The 20,032-nt window shown below is 41.4% G+C and overlaps 3 protein-coding genes across 20 annotated transcripts in view; 1 reads left to right on the top strand and 2 right to left on the bottom strand.

Annotated features, from left to right (window-relative positions):
- Positions 1–1,451, bottom strand: part of VTI1A (vesicle transport through interaction with t-SNAREs 1A) — a 294,814-nt gene extending 293,363 nt beyond the window's left edge. For all 8 annotated transcript variants that reach the window (XR_004988165.2, XM_036439077.2, XM_036439073.1 and 5 more), the window contains exon 1: positions 1,065–1,451. Coding sequence is in view for 7 of the 8 variants with exons in the window: in XM_036439077.2 (XP_036294970.1) it covers positions 1,065–1,158 (94 nt within the window). In the remaining variant the exon portion in view is untranslated. The remainder of the gene's footprint in view (positions 1–1,064) is intronic.
- Positions 1,452–1,593: 142 nt separating this feature from the next.
- On the top strand, positions 1,594–15,847 carry ZDHHC6 (zinc finger DHHC-type palmitoyltransferase 6). Of its 8 annotated transcripts, none has more exons than XM_036439065.2 (11): positions 1,594–1,755; positions 2,760–3,240; positions 5,083–5,174; positions 6,599–6,758; positions 8,900–9,061; positions 9,794–9,847; positions 11,833–12,000; positions 13,014–13,055; positions 13,740–13,885; positions 13,967–14,013; positions 15,236–15,847. In XM_036439065.2, exons 2-11 carry the CDS (start codon positions 2,974–2,976, stop codon positions 15,337–15,339), a joined length of 1,242 nt encoding a protein of 413 aa, XP_036294958.1. In that variant the 5' UTR covers positions 1,594–1,755; positions 2,760–2,973; the 3' UTR covers positions 15,340–15,847. The 8 variants fall into 8 exon arrangements, with proteins under 8 accessions (XP_036294958.1, XP_036294956.1, XP_036294960.1 ...); XM_036439063.2 differs by having other exon boundaries at positions 1,598–1,817; XM_045582086.1 differs by lacking the exon at positions 1,594–1,755 and adding an exon at positions 1,996–2,014.
- A 1,747-nt stretch (positions 15,848–17,594) lies between these two features.
- Positions 17,595–20,032, bottom strand: part of ACSL5 (acyl-CoA synthetase long chain family member 5) — a 42,813-nt gene continuing 40,375 nt past the window's right edge. For 2 of the 4 annotated variants that reach the window (XM_045582084.1, XM_045582083.1), the window contains exons 20-21: positions 19,488–19,599; positions 19,105–19,271 (exon numbers count right to left, since the gene is read on the bottom strand). In XM_045582084.1, the coding sequence (XP_045438040.1) occupies positions 19,120–19,271; positions 19,488–19,599 (264 nt within the window). In that variant the 3' untranslated portion in view covers positions 19,105–19,119. Of the gene's footprint in view, positions 17,851–18,463; positions 18,611–19,104; positions 19,272–19,487; positions 19,600–20,032 lie in introns of those variants that run through there. The other 2 variants (XM_036439006.1, XM_045582082.1) reach the window with 2 other exon arrangements.

Raw genomic sequence — 20,032 nt, 5'->3', positions numbered from 1 at the left:
TAGTTGACAGTCTAGCATAAAAGAAAGATGTGCTAAAAAACAAACAAAAATAAACAGCTCAAAAATAAAAAACACGTCTGGATGGAAGTTGTGGAATTTTAAACGTGAGAGAAAATGTTCTGTACCAAGTTTTTTGTAACATTGGGGTATGGTCCCCCTCACCTCCAGGAGAATGAGAAATAATAAATGGGTTTGGGGCTACGAAAAAATACTAATGATAGTAGCAGAAATACTTTACATATGTGAAATAATTTAATCTTCCCAACAACCCTACAATTCTCTCCATTTACCAAGAAGGAAAGTTGAAAGAGGTTAAGAAACTTGCCTAAATGCCAAAAGTTCTAAGTAGCAGAGTGGGATTAGGCACCATGGCTCTTAATCCTGTTTTGCTGCATTTAATACCACTGTCATTACTAATATAATAAACAACGTGAGACCCCCCCCCCCCGCCCCCTCATCTTTGTGCATTGATTCATTCTTTTTGAACATTCTCACATCCCTATATATTACAAACAAAAAACAAAACAAACAAACAAAACAAAAAGCAAGACTCAGAGAAACATTTCCAAGAGTATGCAAGTATGCCAAAACCGGTTTGGCTCAGTGGATAGAGCATCGGCCTGCGGACTGAAAGGTCCCAGGTTCGATTCCGGTCAAGGGCATGTACCTTGGCTGCGGGCATATCCCCAGTAAGGGGTGTGCAAGAGACAGCTGATCGTTGCCTCTCTCTCATCGATGTTTCTAACTCTCTATCCCTCTCTCTTCCTCTCTGTAAAAAAAATCAATAAAATATTTTTTTTAAAAAAAGAGTATGCAAGTAATCTAGCGGCGGAGTACAGGCTGGAGCCCAGAAGGGCTCTTTCTACTGCACCCCAGAGCCCAGCTCGGGGTCTGACTACTGCGCCTCGGAGTCCAGTTTGAGCTGTCAACCAAGTCACAAGCTCCATCGCGGGAGGGCCCCAGCACCCCCTCACCCCAGCCTCGCGCCTACGAGGCACCCTAGTGCAGACGCGTTCCATCGCCGGCACCCTCCGCGGGCCACCCCAGCAGGACAGGGCTCTCACCTGGGGGCAGTCGGGGGACCCTGGCGATCTTGCTTGTGATCTCTGCAGTGAGCACCGCGAAGTCCTGCTCGAAGCCTTCGAAGTCGGACGACATGGCGGCTCCGGAGGGACGGGCCAGGCCGGAGCCTAGGTCGCGGCAGGGAGAGCGCGGAACCGGGGAACGCAGTCTACGAACCCTGGGACCTGCCCTGGAGATCAGAACGGAGAGCCGGAGACAGCTCCCAGCCCTGCCGCTTCCTGGTTGTCCGTCGCAATCTCGGTCCCCCCGGAAACTGGGTCGGTACGCTTTTTCAGTTCCCTTTCTGGCTTCCACATGAACAAAATGCTCTAAGGAAAAGTACTTTAATTAGTGCCTGCAAGAGCCCTTTCAAAGTAGTCGTCTTCTAAGGAATTCCTGAAAGATTTTTTTAACCCCTCCACGTCGTGGAAGCGGCTCCAGCGCTCCAAGGTACAGGTCACGGGAGCGTGCTTCCGGGGGGAAGTTTGATGCGGCGAACTTCCCGGAAGTGACTGTCAAGGAGACTGCGCACCGGGCCAGAGCGGGATTCCAGCGGCAAAAGCGCCCGGCGGAGACCGACTTGTGGTCTCGGGTCCCGCACTCCAGCCTCCAGCAACCAGAATTTGCGTTCTGCTTGTTCTGGACTGAGGTACTCATGCTGAAGTTACTCGAGAAGGAGATAATGTGTTCCGGGTAAGCCCAGATCGCTCCGGAAATGCGATGGCCCAGGAGCGGGCATCAAGGACCAGACCGAGGTGGGAGTCTGTAACCAAGGCTGCAGGTGTAACCATCACTTTGGCGGTCTCCGGTCCACCCGAGTGTGGCCAGAATCTCTAGTGCTTTGGGACCAGCCACGCTGACCAGGATGTGCCTACCCTGAGCGAGGATTTCTAAGAACTCCACTCCATGACACAGGCGGGAAACTGAGGCACGAGGCAGCGGCATCTGTTGCGTGGAAGTCTTTATTACCCTACACCTTAGAGCTTCTTCCCTTGATCCACTGCAGTTCCATCAGGAATACCCGTCTCCAAAGCTCCCCGGATCTCGCTGCGGAGGCAACTTCCTCCTCTTTTGTTCTGAAATATTCTCATTCATGTTCTTTTTTTCATAAACGCCCCCAGTCGTGATTTCACACACAGTTCTCTCTCCTCTCCTTGCAATGATCTTTGCTTTCACTCTCTCGCTTCCTTACATTTGGCCCAAATAGGCCCTTACGTTGGTGTTTTGGGGCAACCACAGGCAAATAATGTGAACCATGTCTGGCTCATACTTGACTTAATTCGAGACTGGGTAAGAGATAGTTTAGAACTCCAAAGGGAGTCGAATGGCTTGGTTAAGCTCTTACATTTGACCTGAATTTAATCACCAGGCTCTCCAAGCCAATTTCTTTTCTGTAAGGAAGCTGGATTAGAATAGCTAAATCTCTGCTTCCCAGCTCGAAAATCTTTGTCTCCTAAAGCCATTCACTAGACGTTGGATAATCACAGTCTCCAGACAATCAGTTTACATGCCATTTAGATTTGAACCCTATTTTGGATAAGATAAAAATAGATGTTTTGGTTGGATGTTTGTTTTTCACATTTGACAAGCTATCATGGTAGTGCACTGGTGAGACGATTTTGTTTAGGTGGTTATCAGAGTTAAGTCTAGTATGTAATAAATTTTTTTACTGAACTTTCTCATTTTGTTTTCTTTAGATTGGGTTTCAACCCAAGATACTGGATTCTCCTAGTTCAGATGAAGAGCTCTGAGCATGTAACAGTGAACATGGCATAATCTGCATTCACATCGCACAGACTGAAGACATGACCGCTAAGGAACACACGTGGACTTGTGGCACATGGATATGTGTGCACAAAAAAAGGAAATCTATACTTCTTTAAAGATAGGAAGACGTTCTTCCTCACCAACATGGGTACCTTCTGCTCAGTTATCAAGTTTGAAAATCTCCAAGAATTAAAGAGACTGTGCCACTGGGGGCCCATTATAGCCCTCGGTGTCATAGCAATATGTTCTACGATGGCCATGATTGACTCTGTGTTGTGGTATTGGCCCTTACATACAACTGGAGGAAGCGTGAATTTCATCATGTTGATAAACTGGACTGTCATGATTCTTTATAATTACTTCAATGCCATGTTTGTTGGTCCTGGCTTTGTCCCTCTCGGGTGGAAACCGGTAAGAAAAAGATCGCTTTAGAATTTAGATGATGAATTCTAATGATAACCTAATGATAATTTAGTTTTTGCCTTATCTTCTAACCAATAATATCTAACACACTCTGCTTTTTTTGCTGTAATAGGGACTAAGTGCATTGCAATTACTGGTCATTTAAAGCTTAGATTATTTATTTCATGCCTATTTTGAAATATTGATCTAAATCGGTATTTCCCAGAGCATTTTCATTGAATACTTGTCTTGCATTGAGAAAAAATAAAATGATCATGGAGGGGTGGTGATGAGATCATGGTCATAAGTTTAGGAAACAATGCGTATCACATGCACTTATTTATGATTTCACAAGGTAGTTTGGTTCTATAATCTTTTTACATGAAATTAACATTCCCAGAACTGAGAAAAACTTTAGAAACTGTTGGTTTAAGTCATAAAGTTTTAAAATCATTGCAGTGAAGATTGGGAAGTACAGTATGAATCAATTTATGGGTCTTTAAAATTTTTAGAAAGTCTATGCTTATGAATTTCTATATTTTTGGTTGAGGGACAAACCTTGGTAGCAGAATCTTGAGCCCCCACTCAACTGAGTCAAAATCTGCATTTAGTGAAATCCCAGATGATGTTAAAATTGGAGAAATACTAGTGTACTGTATTAAATAAAGATTTTTCATATTCTGAAAAATCTTTATTTGTAACTGAGGAGAAAAACCAAGGCACTTTAGAAAATAAACACAGAGTAGAATATGATGAGTGCTGGTGAAGTTAAAAGGAACTGATCATTTTCATTTGGGAATCTTTGGGAAGAGTGGCAATTTCCACAGAATGTGGCATTTCAGGATTTCAGGTTGAGTGCATATTCAGAAACAATGGGCAGATTATGTAGTGCAGAGAAGGCTGGAAGAAAGGCAGATTATGGAAGAATATTACACATTCTCAAACACATGAGAAATTGTTAGACCATAGGGAGTTCTTAGAGGTCTTCAGGCAGAGATCTGACATAATCAGAATTGTGTTATAGGAATATTATGAATATCAACTCTGATGTCTGAATCTCCTACTCTAAATACCTGCCACGTTGCCAGCTACCTTTTTCCCTGAACTTCAATTCTACTAAGATTTTGTATAAGTAGAGCCAACTGTACTCAGTGGTAATGGACTAGGATGGCACATAGGGAAGAGAAATTAAAAATGACTTCTGGGTAATTGGGAGAGTGATGGTGTGGTGCTGTTACCAGAAATTTTATACTTAAAAATATTTTAACTCAAATGAAAGGATTAAAAGTGTAAGATAAGTTTCCACCACCTCTCATGAAAGAAAATTAAACCATAGGAAAGCATCTCTCTGTATATAAGGCTAAAATGTAAAGTGTCCCCTCGGGAGATGGGGGGAGTTCAATCACTCGCTATGACATGGGCTGACCACCAGGGGGCGGCACAGAATGAAGGAAGGCCCAGATAGGCTCTCAACACCTAGGGACCCTACCCATGCACAAATTTTGTGCGCTGAGCCTCTAGTTTATTCATAAGGCTTGTTATTGTTTAGGACTAGAGGCCCAATGCATGAAATTTGTGCAAGAGTAGGCTTTCCTTTTCTCCCCTCCCCCCCTCCCCCCCCCCCCCAAGATGCCAGCAAACACCCAGGACCCAGGCTCCCCTCCAGCCACTGGCAGGTACCCGAGACTCGGGCTTTCCTCACAGACCTGGCTTTGCCCAGAAGGTTGTCTGGTCTAATTAGCATATTATTATAGATAGCATATTAGCATATTATTAATTAGCATATAGAATTAGCATATTATTATAGATTGGTTATCTTATGTGTTTTTTTGTTTATGTTTTGCTGCCAAGGAAAATTCTCAGGATAGCATGTACCTCCAGTATTGTCAAGTCTGCCAAGCATACAAGGCACCTCGGTCACATCACTGTCGAAAGTGTAACAGGTACTGTCTGTCTTTGCCATTCACTTTAGGGACTGATCACTTTGACAAGGGGTCTTTTGTTCTTTCTTCTGTGTCAATCCTAATTTCATTCTCTGCAAGGTGGCTACTTTATAAACAATATTGTCAAAATACTTGTGTCCATAATCTCCATATTATTCTTAAATCATCAATTCTGATAATAAATCCCCTTTGTTATATGTGAAAAGACTTTTCTAGAAAAGTACAGATTAACAAGAGCATGGTTGAAAGTCATACCTGCAAATTGTTGCCATAGATCACAAATTAACTGTGCTTGTTGACTGTCATCTTGACTAGCTTTTGAATTGTTCTGAGTCTAATTATAGAGGAGAGCTGCTTTTTTCCCCTTTATTTAGTTGACTAACTTTTACTTACACTATACAAATTTAATAAATAATCCAGGTGCCTATTATCACAGTATTTATTGATAATATGCAAAACTTACTGAGAGGAAAACTGAGTCACTATAAAAATATGAAATAAGCTAGAACCTTTAAAAATGAGCAGCTATATCCACTTCTTAAGAACTTTTGATGAGAGTATTGAGGTTTAGGGGAAGTGTGGAGACAAATAAAGTTGACTTGAGGACAGGAAATTTTCTAGCAATAAAAGGGAAGGAAGCTCGGTAAGATTTTGCTTATTACACCACATCTTATTTTCAGTAGTGGCTTGTTTATTAACTTAGAGGTTCCACATCTAAAGGATGAGGACAGGAAGGAAGTTACACACGTATCTGCTAGGTCCCATCAACCCCAGTGGAGATTTGTAAGTGATTTTGTTGAGTCTCTATTGTACTTCACTTCAGTCTCTGCATTTCAGAGCTGGAGGAAAGCCAGGAACTCTACTCATTTCTTTATAATGAACCGCTCAGTGGGCCTCCTGACTTCTTTAAACAAATTCATAAGGAGCAGACATCTTTTCATCAGAAGCTGTTTGAAAACCTGCCCTTTCTTGCCCTGTTTAGAATTTAAAAGAAGTCACTGTTCAGAGTTGTTTAAAAACTCATAAAGATGTTTCTTTTTGTTTCATGAATTATAATTTCTTTTCTTTTTTATTTATGAACATGCTGGATTCCTATTTGCTAGGTCTTTTTTTTTTTGTTTTTAATCCTTACTTGAAGCTATGTTTTTAATGATTTTAGAGACAGAGGAAAGGAGAGAGAGAAACATCGATGTGAGAGAAAAACATTAGTCGGTTGCCTCCTTTATGTGTTCCAACCAGGGATCGAACCCACAACCTAGTTATGTACTCTGACTGGGAATTGAACCTGCAACCATTTTTGGTTTATGGGATGATGCTCTAACCATCTGAGCCACAGCCAGGGCTGCTTGGTCTTCTGAAGACCAAAGTTATTTCAAGTCAACAAGATTTCCTGCCTCATGTTTTATGTCAATGTTTCTTGTAAGGTGTGTGCTGAAGATGGACCATCACTGTCCTTGGATCAACAACTGTTGTGGTTACCAAAATCATGCTTCATTCACACTGTTTCTCCTGTTAGCACCATTGGGCTGTATTCATGCTGCCTTCATTTTTGTTATGACGATGTATACACAGCTTTATAATCGGGTAAGTGAAGATGTTATAAAGTCATTCGTGCCAGATTAAATAGTTTATCAAAATTATTTATGGAGTCCCTTTTGGAAATATGTTTTCTATGATTTAGGTGGGGAAACACATTTTGCTTTACCTCTACATGGATTCCTTTTTTAAAAGCATTAGAACTTAATTTTTAAGACGAGAAAGATTATTTTTTTCTGAAAATTCACCTTCTTAGCTCTGGTTGAATTGATAATTATTTTATTCTGTTGGTATATTTATTTACAGTGGAACCTAAGTTCTCAAACTTAATTCATTCCAGAAGACTGTTTGAAAATCAAATCATTTTTTCCCATTAGGAATAATAAATTGAATTAATTCGTTCCAGATCCCCAAATGATTCCCTATTTTAACCTTTCTTATATACAGTACATGTCCAATATAATTCTATTTAATATATAAACACTTTAAAACAAAAAAAGACATTAAATATAAATGAAAATTTAACAAAATAAAATGTACAGTAAAAATGAAAACTTAATAATTAGCAACAACAAAAGCAAAAAACACAAAAATATTCACAGCACAATTTCCTGAGATGTTTGTAGGGGTAAACTGACTCATACTTTGGCATTCTCTCCTATATTTTTCGCCTGGGAGTTGAGTTACTGACCATACAAGTATCCACATGAAAGGGTTGTCAGGTTGAGAATCGAATTGTTTGAGATGGGAGTTGATTAAAAACCAAGGTTTGACTGTATATTGATTCCAGAGAGAAGAAGGGGATAGAGAAGGAGAAACAACAATCAGTTGCTTCCTGTAGTTGCCCTGACCAGGGATCAAACCCCCCACCTTTTGGTGTACGGGATAATGTTCCAACCAACCGAGCCACACCAACCACGGCTGTGTATGTACTTACTAAATTTCAAACTTGGTAGCTATAGTAAGAATAATTAGGAGGGCAAAAAAAGTACAATAAGAAAAGACAACACGAGGGCTTTCCTTTTCCATTCCATCCAGGGGACAAATTATAGTTATTTTCATTTCTAATTCCAGTGCCCGAGAGCAGCGATCACCAACCTTTCGGACCTCATGGAACACCAACGGTCCTTGAACCAATGGTCCTTGGACCACTGGTTGGCGACTGCTGCCCTAGAATGTGGCTCATGGATAGAATGCCCTGTGCAACAGATTGAGTTGATTTATAGGCAGCTAGTCATAAGATAAAGTTCATTGGGCACAAATTCAATGCCCTAAAGAGGTCTGCAAGGTAAATGAGGGACACAGCCCTTCTGGGACTGTGGCACACTGGGGAACATGCCTGTCACAGAGAGGACAACCCATATTCCATTTCAGCCAGCTTTTCATGCTTGAGAATCCAGTGATGCTAGATCTTACAAGAAGAAAAAATCTTTTCTTTTAAATGTGAAGTTTCCTGATTTTTAAATGTGGGTACCTAACTAGGCATTTTAAAACATTTTGCAAGCCAGGCAATACACAGCTGTACACCACATTTTTGCCTGCATTTTGCCAGTTTTTCACCTCTGGTTGTGGAACATGAGGGAAGAAACAGCTGAATCCCAGGCTGTCTTTGTTGCTGTGGAAGATTACTGTAAATACAGACAAGCAAGGAGGAGAGGGAGACACAGCTACAACTTAGATTAGCGTCTAAATTGGTGATCTTAGTGTTGTAAATGCAAATTAATGTTTGCGGGGTATGCCTAACACCTTTTGAGGGTGCCATGAAAAACAACCCCCCAAAAATAACATTTGAGAATAACTAAGAATGACATGGTGTATGAATGAGTCAGTATGAGTTCAAGCCACAGTGTTAATTAAAACAACTGTGTTTGCTTTGGCCACAATTTCAAGCTACCATTTGTTGATCATCATTTTATTCAAATTATTACAGTAGCCTAACCATTTATGGCACATGTGTCAAACACAAGGCCCGAGGGCCAAATCCGTCCCGCCAGGCCTTGCAATGTGGCCCGCACCGCGCTGTCATCACTGCACTCCGCTGCGTTTCCATCACAATGACAGTTTATGGCTGTTCAGTAAACCATTCGGCCCGCGATTTAGGCTGGATTTTAGATTTTGGCCCCTTCTCTGCTTGAGTTCGATACCCCTAATTATGGCAACCCAGTTTTTCGAGCCTGTGTTGTTTGCAGCTCTCCTTTGGGTGGAACACGGTCAAGATTGATATGAGTGCAGCCCGGAGAGATCCTCTTCCAATCATTCCCTTTGGATTAGCTGCATTTGCTGCCACCTTGTTTGCCTTGGGATTAGCTTTAGGAACAACCATAGCCGTTGGGATGCTGTTTTTTATCCAGGTACGTTCCTCGGTCACTTCTGGCTAAAAGCTGTCGAGTTATTGGGGCTGCTTGTAATGAGGACAGCTTTGATGTATCACCTAATCCTTTTTCAACTCTTAGTTTAAAGTAAGCTGATTTGGGTTATACTTCATGTTTCTACAAGCCTGTGATCAGCTTCTTTGATTATTTTTCCCAATGCTTATAATTATAAGTCATGTTAGAAATAAACTAAGATTCTGTAGTGTAAAAACCTATGTAAATAGAATTAGTTATATGTAGGAAAATCAAATAGAATTTGGACTGAATATATTTAAGGCAAGCAGAATACCTAGGTTGACTGAAATGAGTCACTTGTAATAAGTAGATTAATAATATATTTAAGGTTTATTAAAACAGTGATGAGATTTTAATAGCAAAATACACTTACGTATTGATTGAATGGATTATGTCAGCGTTTTAGTTCTCTGGAAACTTTATTCAGAAGATAATCCTTAAAAATCATGAATTATTATTAAAATATATTTAGATTTGCTTATGGGTTTTATTTTGAGAGGTGTTGTAGTATAGTGGTTAAGAAAAAAAGTTTTTGAATCAGGTGACCACACTGTTACTAAACCTTTATCTTGGCATCTTCATCTATGGAATGTAGCAATAAACACTATCTCATAGGGTTGGTTGGTATGAAAATAATAATCTTTAATGAACCAAAGTTCCAGTATAAAATTTTGCTGTCTACTATTTAATTTTCAGATAAAAATAATTCTCAGAAACCAAACTTCTATTGAATCATGGATTGAAGAAAAGGTATTTAATGCTTGTTTTCCTCAGTATCATTAAAGAACTGATTTAACTAATAGACCAGATTAACTGACAAATGCCTAGAAGTGAAAATTTGGCTACCAAATGGCTTCCTTAAGTCATTTTCATGCCATATAAAAGGTAAATATAGAAGACAGAGTTTGATTCATCCCTGGTTTAATGTAACTCCCACAAAACTATGCTTCTCATACATTCTGAGATGCTGAAGAGTCTAGAGCCACACATTGAATTTGAGTGGGGATTGATTTATACAATTTGGTAAACTCATACATTTTACAGGTTGATAGTTTTTTTAATTGAATTAGCATCAATATCACCTCTGACTATAAGAAGCTTTTCCTTAAAATACTTTCCCTTGATAATAAAGTATTTTAAAGTATCATTTCTAATTAGATTGACATTTGATTAATAGTGTTTTTGCTTATGGCCAATCTTATTTAATAAAAGGGTAATGTGCAAATCAACCATCACTCTGTCACAAAGATGGCGGTGCCCATAGCCACAAGATGGTGTCGCCCAGTCCCCTGAGCCCTGCTGTAGTCGCCTAGTCCTGGGGGGGAGAGGGGGGTGCTGCTGAGAGCGGGCAGTGTGAGAGCCCTAGCGCAATGCTTGCTTCGTCTCTGCAGCAATGAGGCAAGTGTCCTGCCCTGGCCGTGGAGGGCCAATGGGCAGTGCACGAAGTGGCCGGGGCGGAATGCTTGCATCATCACTGTGGTGACGAGGCAAGCATCCCACCCCAGCTGCAGCGAGCCTCTAGGCCACGGAGAGCCTTGGGCAGTGGGCTAGGCCCCGCAGAAAGCAGAGAACCATGGGGAGTGGACCCAAGCTGTCAGGGCTCCTGGATTGGAGAGGGTGCAGGTTGGGCTGAGGACCCACCCCCACCCCTGTGCACAAATTTTGTGCACCAGGCCTCTAGTCTTCTATAATAATAAAAGTGTAATATGCTAATTAGATGGCATCCTTCAGGACAACCTTCCAGACAAAGCCAGGGCTTCAAGGGAAGCCCGGGTCAGCGTGGGGGGAGGGGGGGGGGGAGGCCTACTCTTCAACGAATTTCATGCATCGGGCCTCTAGTACTCTTTTTAAAGTGCCATGATAAACCTAGGAATTATTTTTAAATTGGTGCTTTGCTGCTGGTTAAAATATTCAAACAAATGATTGTATTAAGTTTACAGAAAATTTATTGAAATTATCACAAACTAAAATTTATACAACAAATTTCAACTGTGTTCACTTATTGTAGGAATAAAGAATGTATCTTTATACCACTAGGTGTCAGTGGAACTTAAGATTCTAAGCCAGTATTGCCTTAAGTTAAAGCTAACCATTTAAATGCCTGGAATATATACAACTCAAATATTTATGTATATGCATAAAATGTACACATAAATGCAAATATAAGTAAGTATACATGTGTAGTGGTATAAAAACTGAAAGATGTGCTAGTTTTTAAAAATAATTTGCATAAAATTATGACTTCCCTGTTACACCTTTCCTGGCCATTCCCACAGATGTCACTGGAACCCAGGATACAACCATTGCAGTCTAGTGCCTCCACGTAACAGTCCTCCATCCTGAATAAAACCCGCTGCCCCTTAAAGCTGTTTGTCTGAATCTCTGCTCTATACCTGGATTTTTCTGTTCTGCTGAACAGCAGGAACATTTAGAATTTCTTCTATATGGAATAAAGTTACTAACTTTTAATATGCACTTCTGAATTTATTCCTTAATAAGCTTATTTATTCCTAAATAAGCCCCATTTGTCATTTTGCAAATGTTCTCATAAGAGGTTGGTGTTGTGTGTCAAGTTCTTCCAATATTGTGATAAGTTTGTTTAGCTCTTAGTGTGTACACTGACATCACAACAAGGAGGAAGTATTTTAAGAGTGATACGAATTAGAGGAATAAATGTTCTCAGTAGCATATTACTAAAAGCCATTTAAGACATCTTCCATCTTTGTTATCCACAGGCTAAAGATCGAATTCAATATTATCAGCTAGATGAAGTCTTCGTTTTTCCTTATGACACGGGGAGTCGATGGAAGAACTTTAAGCAGGTGTTTACCTGGTCAGGGGTTCCAGAAGGAGATGGACTGGAGTGGCCAGTCAGAGAAGGCTGTCACCAGTACAGCTTAACAGTGAGTGTGTTTGTTCCAATAATCTTTCCTCTTTGCCTCACCTTCTTCCCCTTAACTTTCCCTTAACTCAGATGTCATTTATAGTAAAATTAATACAAAATTTTTTTCAGTATGTGGCAAAATGAATCTAAGTTAATAATCTTAAGAATTCTTTGTATCATACCTCTCCTTTTATGTAAATCTCTCCTTAACTCTCCATATCTGTGAGAGAAAGTCCTGATTCCTTAACCTGGTTTTATAATATCTGGCCTAAAGCTACCTTCCAGCTACTTCCAAACAGGAATCGTCTTTACTAGTCAGCCGAGTGTACTCAATAAACAACTTACAGGTTCCTGCCACTTGATTTGCCTGCTGTTTTTTTTCTATCTCATGATCTCCTCTCTGTTGAATTTGATTGAAGCTGGTTTCAGTCCCACCTCTTCCCTAGTCCAGCCTCTGCACCCTATACTCGTTTGGACTGGGCACTTAGTCTTATACTCTTGTGTAGTAGCCCATGAGGTCTCATACTTTTATTTAATTATCGTACCTTCTATCTTTAGCTTTACTTGTCATGACTCGGATAGAGACTGTGTACTTTATTTACTTTCCCAACAGCGTCCATGAATAAGTGGAAGAAAGGGAGTCAGTGAGACGTAGTGATGATGTTCAGCTGAGCCTCTTTTTGATGAATTTTGTGGGCTTCCTACTGCGTCTCTAAAGAACCGTGAATCTGTATGTCATTGTCACCTTGGGTACTGGTCTGGGAGTTCCGAGAGGGCAGAGAGCACATCTCCCTGATCCGGGGCCACAGGGCGTGTCTGCAAATACCCACAGAAAAAGTTAGTGAGAGAATACTGAGAAGAAAGCCCTGCTTCAGCCCCTGTTCTTAGTCATAGGGCCTTCTCTACAGGCCACGAAAACACAGGTGGCCTTTAAATTGTCAGCAGTTAAGAGATGATGGGAAATTGAGAGTTTGTCATGAACCTCTGATATCAACATTGAGATAAGATGCTTTTTATTTTTGTATCTTCCAGATAGAGCAGTTGAAACAAAAAGCGGATAAAAGAGTAAGAAGTGTAAGTAATTATTTTGCAATAATACCATTTTTTTTCTTTTCTTTTTTTCTTTTTTTTGGTTAGGCTTATAGTTTTAAAATTGCCTTTGCGTAGCTGACAACTGTTGGCTTTTATTAAATAATATTTCTTAAAATGTTTGTTGAAATTTAATGCAACTCACTTTTGTTTTCATTTAGATAGTTTGCCCTGGAGGTTTGGAGGGAATTTAGTCAGTTTATATTGCCAACAGGAAAATAATGTGCCTCTATATAGCGTGCTAGTATGAAACCCATCCTTACAGTAATGCTGTATAATATGATGGCCACTGGCCACGAATGAAGTAAAATAACAAATGCAGTCCCTTGGTTGCACCAGCCACATTAGAAGTGCTCAGTAGCTGCATGTGGCTGCTGGCTCCCACACTGGACACCACAGACAGGGAACAAGGCCATTTCTGCAGAAAGCCCGATGGGACGGCTCTCTCTAGAGTTAATTCTCAGCTGTGCGCTCGAAAGGAAGGGGAAGCAATGCCTTGAGAACTAGAAACATCAGCTGCCTCCTCTGGGGGAACAGGATGGGTAGCAAGTTGGGAGGGAAAGACTTGTCACCTGATATTCTGGGTCTACCTTTAACAGTTACAATTCGAACTAGAGAAAGCAGAGATGATGAGTAAAGGTTAAATTGTTCTCCTGCTCACGGTGACAGGTTCGCTATAAAGTCATAGAAGATTACAGTGGTGCCTGCTGTCCTTTGAATAAAGGAATCAAGACCTTCTTCACGAGCCCATGCACGGAAGAGCCTCGGATACGGCTGCGGAAAGGGGAGTTCATTTTGGCCACGAGAGGGTTACGGTGAGTGGCAGAAAGCGCTGTGCTGCCTCTTTAATGACAAAATTGACCTAAAAAGTAACTTGAATCTTTTAAATATTTCAGATACTGGTTGTATGGAGACAAAATTCTTGATGATTCCTTTATAGAAGGTATGAAAATGGAAGGACAAGACTGCTGGCAATGATTTCAAATGTCCCAGGAATAACTTTATTAAACAATCCCATATCGCATGTGTTAGGGGAACTAAAGAGAAGAGCACGTCAATCACTAAACAACAGAAAGAAGCTCCTTGTATTATGTTAGTTCTCCATAACACTGCAATTTATTGGGACTTTTTAATGAGAGCTAACATTGGAACTCATGCCTAACTGTGGGACAGGCACTTCCCATCAGCCCTCTGCGGTCAGCATGATCCCTTACACTTTATTGACGAGGGAACTGAAGTAGAGCCAAGCTATCTGGCTCCAGAGCCTGTGTGCCAAACGCCTAGGCCATGTGCTCCTCCCCTCCCACCCCCTTTTTTTAAATACATTTTTTATTGATTTTAGGGAGAGAGGGAGTGGAATAGAGGTAGAAACATCCATTGGCTGCCTCCTGCATGCCCCCTGCTGGGGATCAAGCCTGAAACCAGGGCCTGTGTCCTAACTGGGAATTGATCCAGTGACCTCTTGGTTCATGGGTTGACACTCAACCACTGAGTCACACTGGCCGGGCACTCCCACTTTGAATGAACATCCCCATAGTATCTGCCCACACCCCCCCACACACAGTGCCTCTCTCACTCTAAACTTTATGTACCAGAGTGGTTAACATTTGTTAACATTAATGAATCTATATTCACACATTCAAATTGTTCCCTTTTACTACTAGAGTAAAGATTAACCTAGGATGCTCTTTTGAAAACACTGGGTTAAACATAAATTAATCCCCAATGACACCTTAGGCAACCTTGATAAAGACATTTATATGTTAGTAAACGTCTAAAAAGGAAATTCACAAAGGCTAAGGAAGATAGACCCCTGACATAAATGGAGTGTGACAATTTGCCAAAAACACCCTGCGATCACACATGGGTAACTGAATGCCCATATTGAGAAGTTCCCCTCAACTCCTCCTAGGGGCTGTTCTGAACCACATTAGCTCCTTTTCCAAATAATAGAATTGGGAAAAATACCTGGTTTCTAGCTTGTTAGGAGCAAGCAGTTAAAAGCCTTATTTTTCCCCCACTCAAACTATGCTTATAAAAGACGATAAAGAGGGGAAAATGTAAAGTCTAGTATCTTATTAATTTGAAGTACAGGACTTAGGGGTCTTGGTAAAGTCATTGCAGTGTACCCGACTATTTCACACCAATTTAATTTTCTCTCTCAGGTGTCTCAAGAATCAGAGGGTGGTTCCCTCGAAACTGCGTGGAGAAGTGTCCCTGTGATGCTGAGACAGAGCAAGCCCCAGAGGGCGAGAAGAAGAACAGATAGCCACAGTTAAAATCCAGCGATTCTTTAAGTCCGCCCCATTACTTGAAAATTGTGCATATCACTACAGAATTATGCAATGAGCCTACTCTGGTTAAGGTGTTCTTTTCCTCAAAGGTGCCCTAGTGCCATGATCCAAATATTGTTATAAACATTTTGAAATGGAGAAGCCATTCTGCATATGCCTTTGAATTCTGCCCCTCTTGGCCACCTCTTCCTCGCCCCAAAAGGAAAAAACACTTCACCCAAGTAAGTCCGTTGCATCTTTTCTAGGGTATTCTACGCACTGCACACGATGGACCTCACTTGAAGATATCGTTCCCCCTTTCCTGGAGCATCTGCATGTGATGCTTCTGTCCTGTTTCCCCCTCAGTTGGTATTTCTTATGTAATATTCTACATACTATAGAACTTAATTTGTCAGATTCAAGATGAGCTCAGATTTTGTTACTGTCTTTTAATAATGCTTATTTTGTCAAATCAAATAAAGATCAATGGATGTTCTCTATAAATCATAGTTTTTACTTAAAACATCTTTTTCCTTTTCGATGACTGAAAACGTTCGTCTTAGTTCCTTATGGGAAAACTGCTTTACCATCCTGTCCAAGATTGGTATCTTTACATTTTCATTTTTATTATTCATCTTCACCCAAGGATATTTTTCACATTGACTTTTAGAGAGAGTGGAAGTGAAGGGAGGTGGGATGAGAGAGAGAGAAACATCAATTGGTTGCCTCCTGCATGTGCCCCAGCATCAGCCAGGGATTGAACCTGCAACCTGGGTACTTGCCCTTTACTGGGAATCGAACCCATGACCCTTTGCTGCTAGGGCTCATGCTCCAAACACTGAGCACTACCAGCCATGGGAAAAATAATTGGCATCTGTAATCATGAGTATTAAGATATACATCTTTGCCTCTATTAGTAAACCCCATTAATGGCCTGTTGCGATCACAGCATTCTAGGATACTTTCAACTGGGTGATATTGAACTGCTCATGTACACTTGATTCTCAAAATCTGAAGCTTATGAACGTGGTAAGAATGCTGCTGGACTTGCATTCTTAAAGTAGGTGAATCTAAACACATGAGTGGAATGACAGACGTCACCTATTTCATTATTAATTCTTCCCAAGGCAGGGAACTAGAGCTCTGCAGGTCAGACTTGTAACAGATAACAATAAGGGAAGGGCACTTGGGAATTCAGCAGTTATTAAAACAAACTGCCCCATTCTAGTGAGGGCTAGGGAGGGAGACAAGTCAAAGACAGAGTGTCAGATGGAGTCATGTATGTGAAGGTGGCAGGTGGGAGGGTCTGATGGAAGTGACATTTGAAACAAATGACAGGACAAGTCATGTGCCTCTGGGAAGTCCCTCAGTTTAGGCAGAGATGACAAGAACTGCAGGCTGGAATGTGCCTGGCCCGTTTGAGGGACAGGACAGCAGTCTACATGTGAGTGTAGAAATGAGCGAGGGTGGTACGAGGAGGTCAGAAGATAATAGGGGCTAGACATGTGGGACCTGAAAGGTAATTCCTGCCTTCCCTTTGGTGACTGAAGACTAGACATTTCTTCCAACTTTTCTGAGCTGAGTGTAGAAAAACCAGGGATGGCCCAGGCCAGTGTGGCTCAGAGTTTGAGTATTGACCTATGAACCAGAAGGTCACAGTTCAATTCCTGGTCAGGGCTCATGCCCCAGTTTCAGGCTAGATCCCCAGTGTGGGGCGTGCAGGAGGCAGCTGGGAAATGATACTCTCTCATCATTGATGTTTCTATCCTTCCTTCCCCCTTCCTCTCAGAAATCAATAAACATTAAAAAAGAAAAAAGGAGAAGGACCAGGAATGTTCTTTTCACTCCAGTTAGGGGCCAGAAAGAAACATTCAAGGTTAGAGTATGACAAAGACGGTGAAGGAAAAAACAAATCAGGCTCATTTGGAGTTAGGCCTCGACTGTCACTTGTTTTGTTGTTCGCAGCTATGGAGTAAGAAGGCCTGGTCCTCTCTGTAGTAGTTGCCTTCAGTAGTTAACGTGGCTGCATATAGAATCACCTGTGCACCTTTTAAAAATCCCCAGAGCCATGTCTGTCCCAGACCATTTCAGTCAGCTCCTTGGGGTAACACCAGGAGTGGTATCTTTCTAAACTCCCAGGTAATTCAGGTGGGCGGCCATGTTTGAGAGCCACCAGCTCACATGCATGTTCAGTCATCCTTGTTTAAGGCTGATTCTCATCATGGTTCTTGAGGAAATACACACCTCCTCATAAGTATCCACAATAGTTTATTAATTAAAGACTTTACAAGTGGAAGCAACACATGTTGTCTGGGGTGAACCAGAGCAGGAGCTGGAGTTCCCGGGGGAAGAGGCCAGTGGGTCTCCTCTCAGAGGAGAAGCCTGCTGGGCAGGCCGGTCTGTTCCCAGTTCAGGAGGTTTTTCCTCGGTGCTCTACTTCGTCTGCTGGAAAGTGCACTTGACATTGTTCCAGCTCCTTCCCCCACAGCTTCCAGCTCAGCAGCAAACTGTAAGGGACAGATTTCGTCACCAGGCATGTCCCTGAAGATAACACCTGAACATTCTTTCAGACATGTCATAGGCCCAATTTTTCATTCTCCCAAGTCAGACAGCCAGAGAGGCTCAGAAATCTTCAGTACAAACAAACACACTAAGTACATGGAAGAAATCTATCTTTCAGAGTGAGAGCCATGGTAGGTCAAGACTTGATTGAAAAGTCTAAAGGTTTTGTGGAGTAGTTAGAAAACAAATTATGAAACAGCTTTGCAGAACTTAAGCGTCTCCGGAGCATGGGAAAGCCCGTGTGGGGACTGTTGACAGCTCAGTTTTACTGAAAGAAGTCACAGAAGGTCACGTACACAGGCTGGAGATCGTGAGGAAGGGGCAAAGACTATGAAAAAACTTTGAAGAAAGGTATGGTCATAAAAGTAGCTTGAAAACCTGAGCTGCATTATAAGTCTCTCAATGCTGTTTTTTAAAGCCCCAAAACTATAGTTATAATTTAGAAGGTAAAACAACAGACAGAAGAAAAGACAATGTGAAGGTAAGGCTAGTTTTTAATCCATGTTCCCACAAGGCAGGCTCCCTCAGAGCCCCTCCCAGCCATCAGTACGTCAGTACCTTAACCTAATCCTGCATGTTCTCATACAGGCTGTTGATTTGGGTCTGAAAATACTTGGAAAGCTCTCCACGCTTTGCTTTCAATGTTGGTGTCAAGAGTCCGTTTTCAATGGAAAAGGGCTCTGAGTGAAGATAGATGCTTTTGACCTGGAAGAGAACATGCACACACATGAACATTTATTAGTGATTTGGATTTTTCTGTAGAGCCCCTAAGTGCTATGTGAAGAAACTTTCAGAATATTTCACCTTATTAAAAAAAAAAAAAAATGGGATTGCCGAAACCGGTTTGGCTCAATGGATAGAGTGTCGGCTTGGGGACTGAAGGGACCCGAGTTCGATTCCGGTCAAGGGCATGTACCTTGGTTGCGGGCATATCCCCAGTAGGGGGTGTGCAAGAGGCAGCTTATCGATGACTCTCTCTCATCGATGCTTCTATCTCTCTATCTCTCTCCCTTCCTCTCTGTACAAAATCAATAAAATATATATAAAAAACAAACAAACAAACAAAAAAACTTTTTAAAAAATGGGGTTGATGAAGTGGTAAAAGAGAAAGAACAGTAACACATACCCATTCTCAAACTAATAATCTGGGAAAGAGATGAGTCGGGAGAAAGGGGAATGAATAATGAATAGCAAAAGAGTGACTGTACAAATAATTACAAAAGATCACTGCCATTTATTGTTGATGGGTCCATGGCATAAACTGTAAAAGCCAGTTCCTGGGAAATTGTACATTTGAAATCTACAACCACTTCCTTGGACACTGTACATTTAAACCCCATTATCGATGCAACTTTAAAACTTCCTGAATTGCCGAAACCAATAGACCGTCGGCCTGCGGACTGAAAGGTCCCAGGTTCGATTCCAGTCAAGGGCATGTACCTTGGTTGCAGGCACATCCCCAGTAGGGGGTGTGCAAGAGGCAGCTGATCCATGATTCTCTCTCATTGATGTTTCTAACTCTCTATCCTTCTCTCTTCCTCTCTGTAAAAAATCAATAAAATATTTTTTTTAAAAACTTCCTGAATGACTTGAGAGACCAGGAGAACATCGGTAGTACATACCTGTTCAAAGGACTTGAGGCCACCTTCTTTCCCAATTTTCTGCAAGTCTTCTAAAATGGCTTGCTTTATAACCTAAGAATGTGAAACATGGCTTAAAGCATGGCTGTTTGAAAATGCCTACATGAAAGGGTAAGCATGAAATGACTCAAAATTCCTACAAGTGTTTGTTGGGGATATAAGCAGGATATGGGAGTATGTACAAGTACAATTCATGCTTAATATTATTCAAAAGGGAAATCTGAATTGTAAAGAGGTTTTCTCTGAATGGCATTTTTAAATTTTCTATTTTCCAATTCCCTCCTGCATAAAGAACATCTATACTAATAAAAAGGTAGTATATTAATTAGTCTGGGTAGACTGGACATCTTCTGGACAAAGCCATGGTAGTGAGGGCCAAGGCAGAGGTGGTTAGGGGTGATCAGGCTGGCAGGCAAGTGAGCGGTTAGAATCCAGTGGTCCTGGATTGGAGAGGGTGCAGGCTGGGGTGAGGGACCCTCCCCCTTCC

This window comes from Pipistrellus kuhlii, unplaced genomic scaffold (assembly GCF_014108245.1).
Source record: "Pipistrellus kuhlii isolate mPipKuh1 unplaced genomic scaffold, mPipKuh1.p scaffold_m20_p_15, whole genome shotgun sequence".
Taxonomy (NCBI): Eukaryota; Metazoa; Chordata; class Mammalia; order Chiroptera; family Vespertilionidae; genus Pipistrellus; species Pipistrellus kuhlii.
This window is presented reverse-complemented; position numbering and strand designations above follow the sequence as displayed.

What these genes read in the sequence shown, in the direction of transcription:
- ZDHHC6 (XM_036439065.2), top strand. Translation starts at nt 2,974, where the DNA reads ATGGGTACCTTCTGCTCAGTTATCAAGTTTGAAAATCTCCAAGAATTA. An exon ending in CACTGTCGAAAGTGTAACAG is followed by an intron (nt 5,175 to 6,598) that starts GTACTGTCTGTC and finishes GTTTCTTGTAAG; the next exon opens with GTGTGTGCTGAAGATGGACC. An exon ending in CGGATAAAAGAGTAAGAAGT is followed by an intron (nt 13,056 to 13,739) that starts GTAAGTAATTAT and finishes TCACGGTGACAG; the next exon opens with GTTCGCTATAAAGTCATAGA.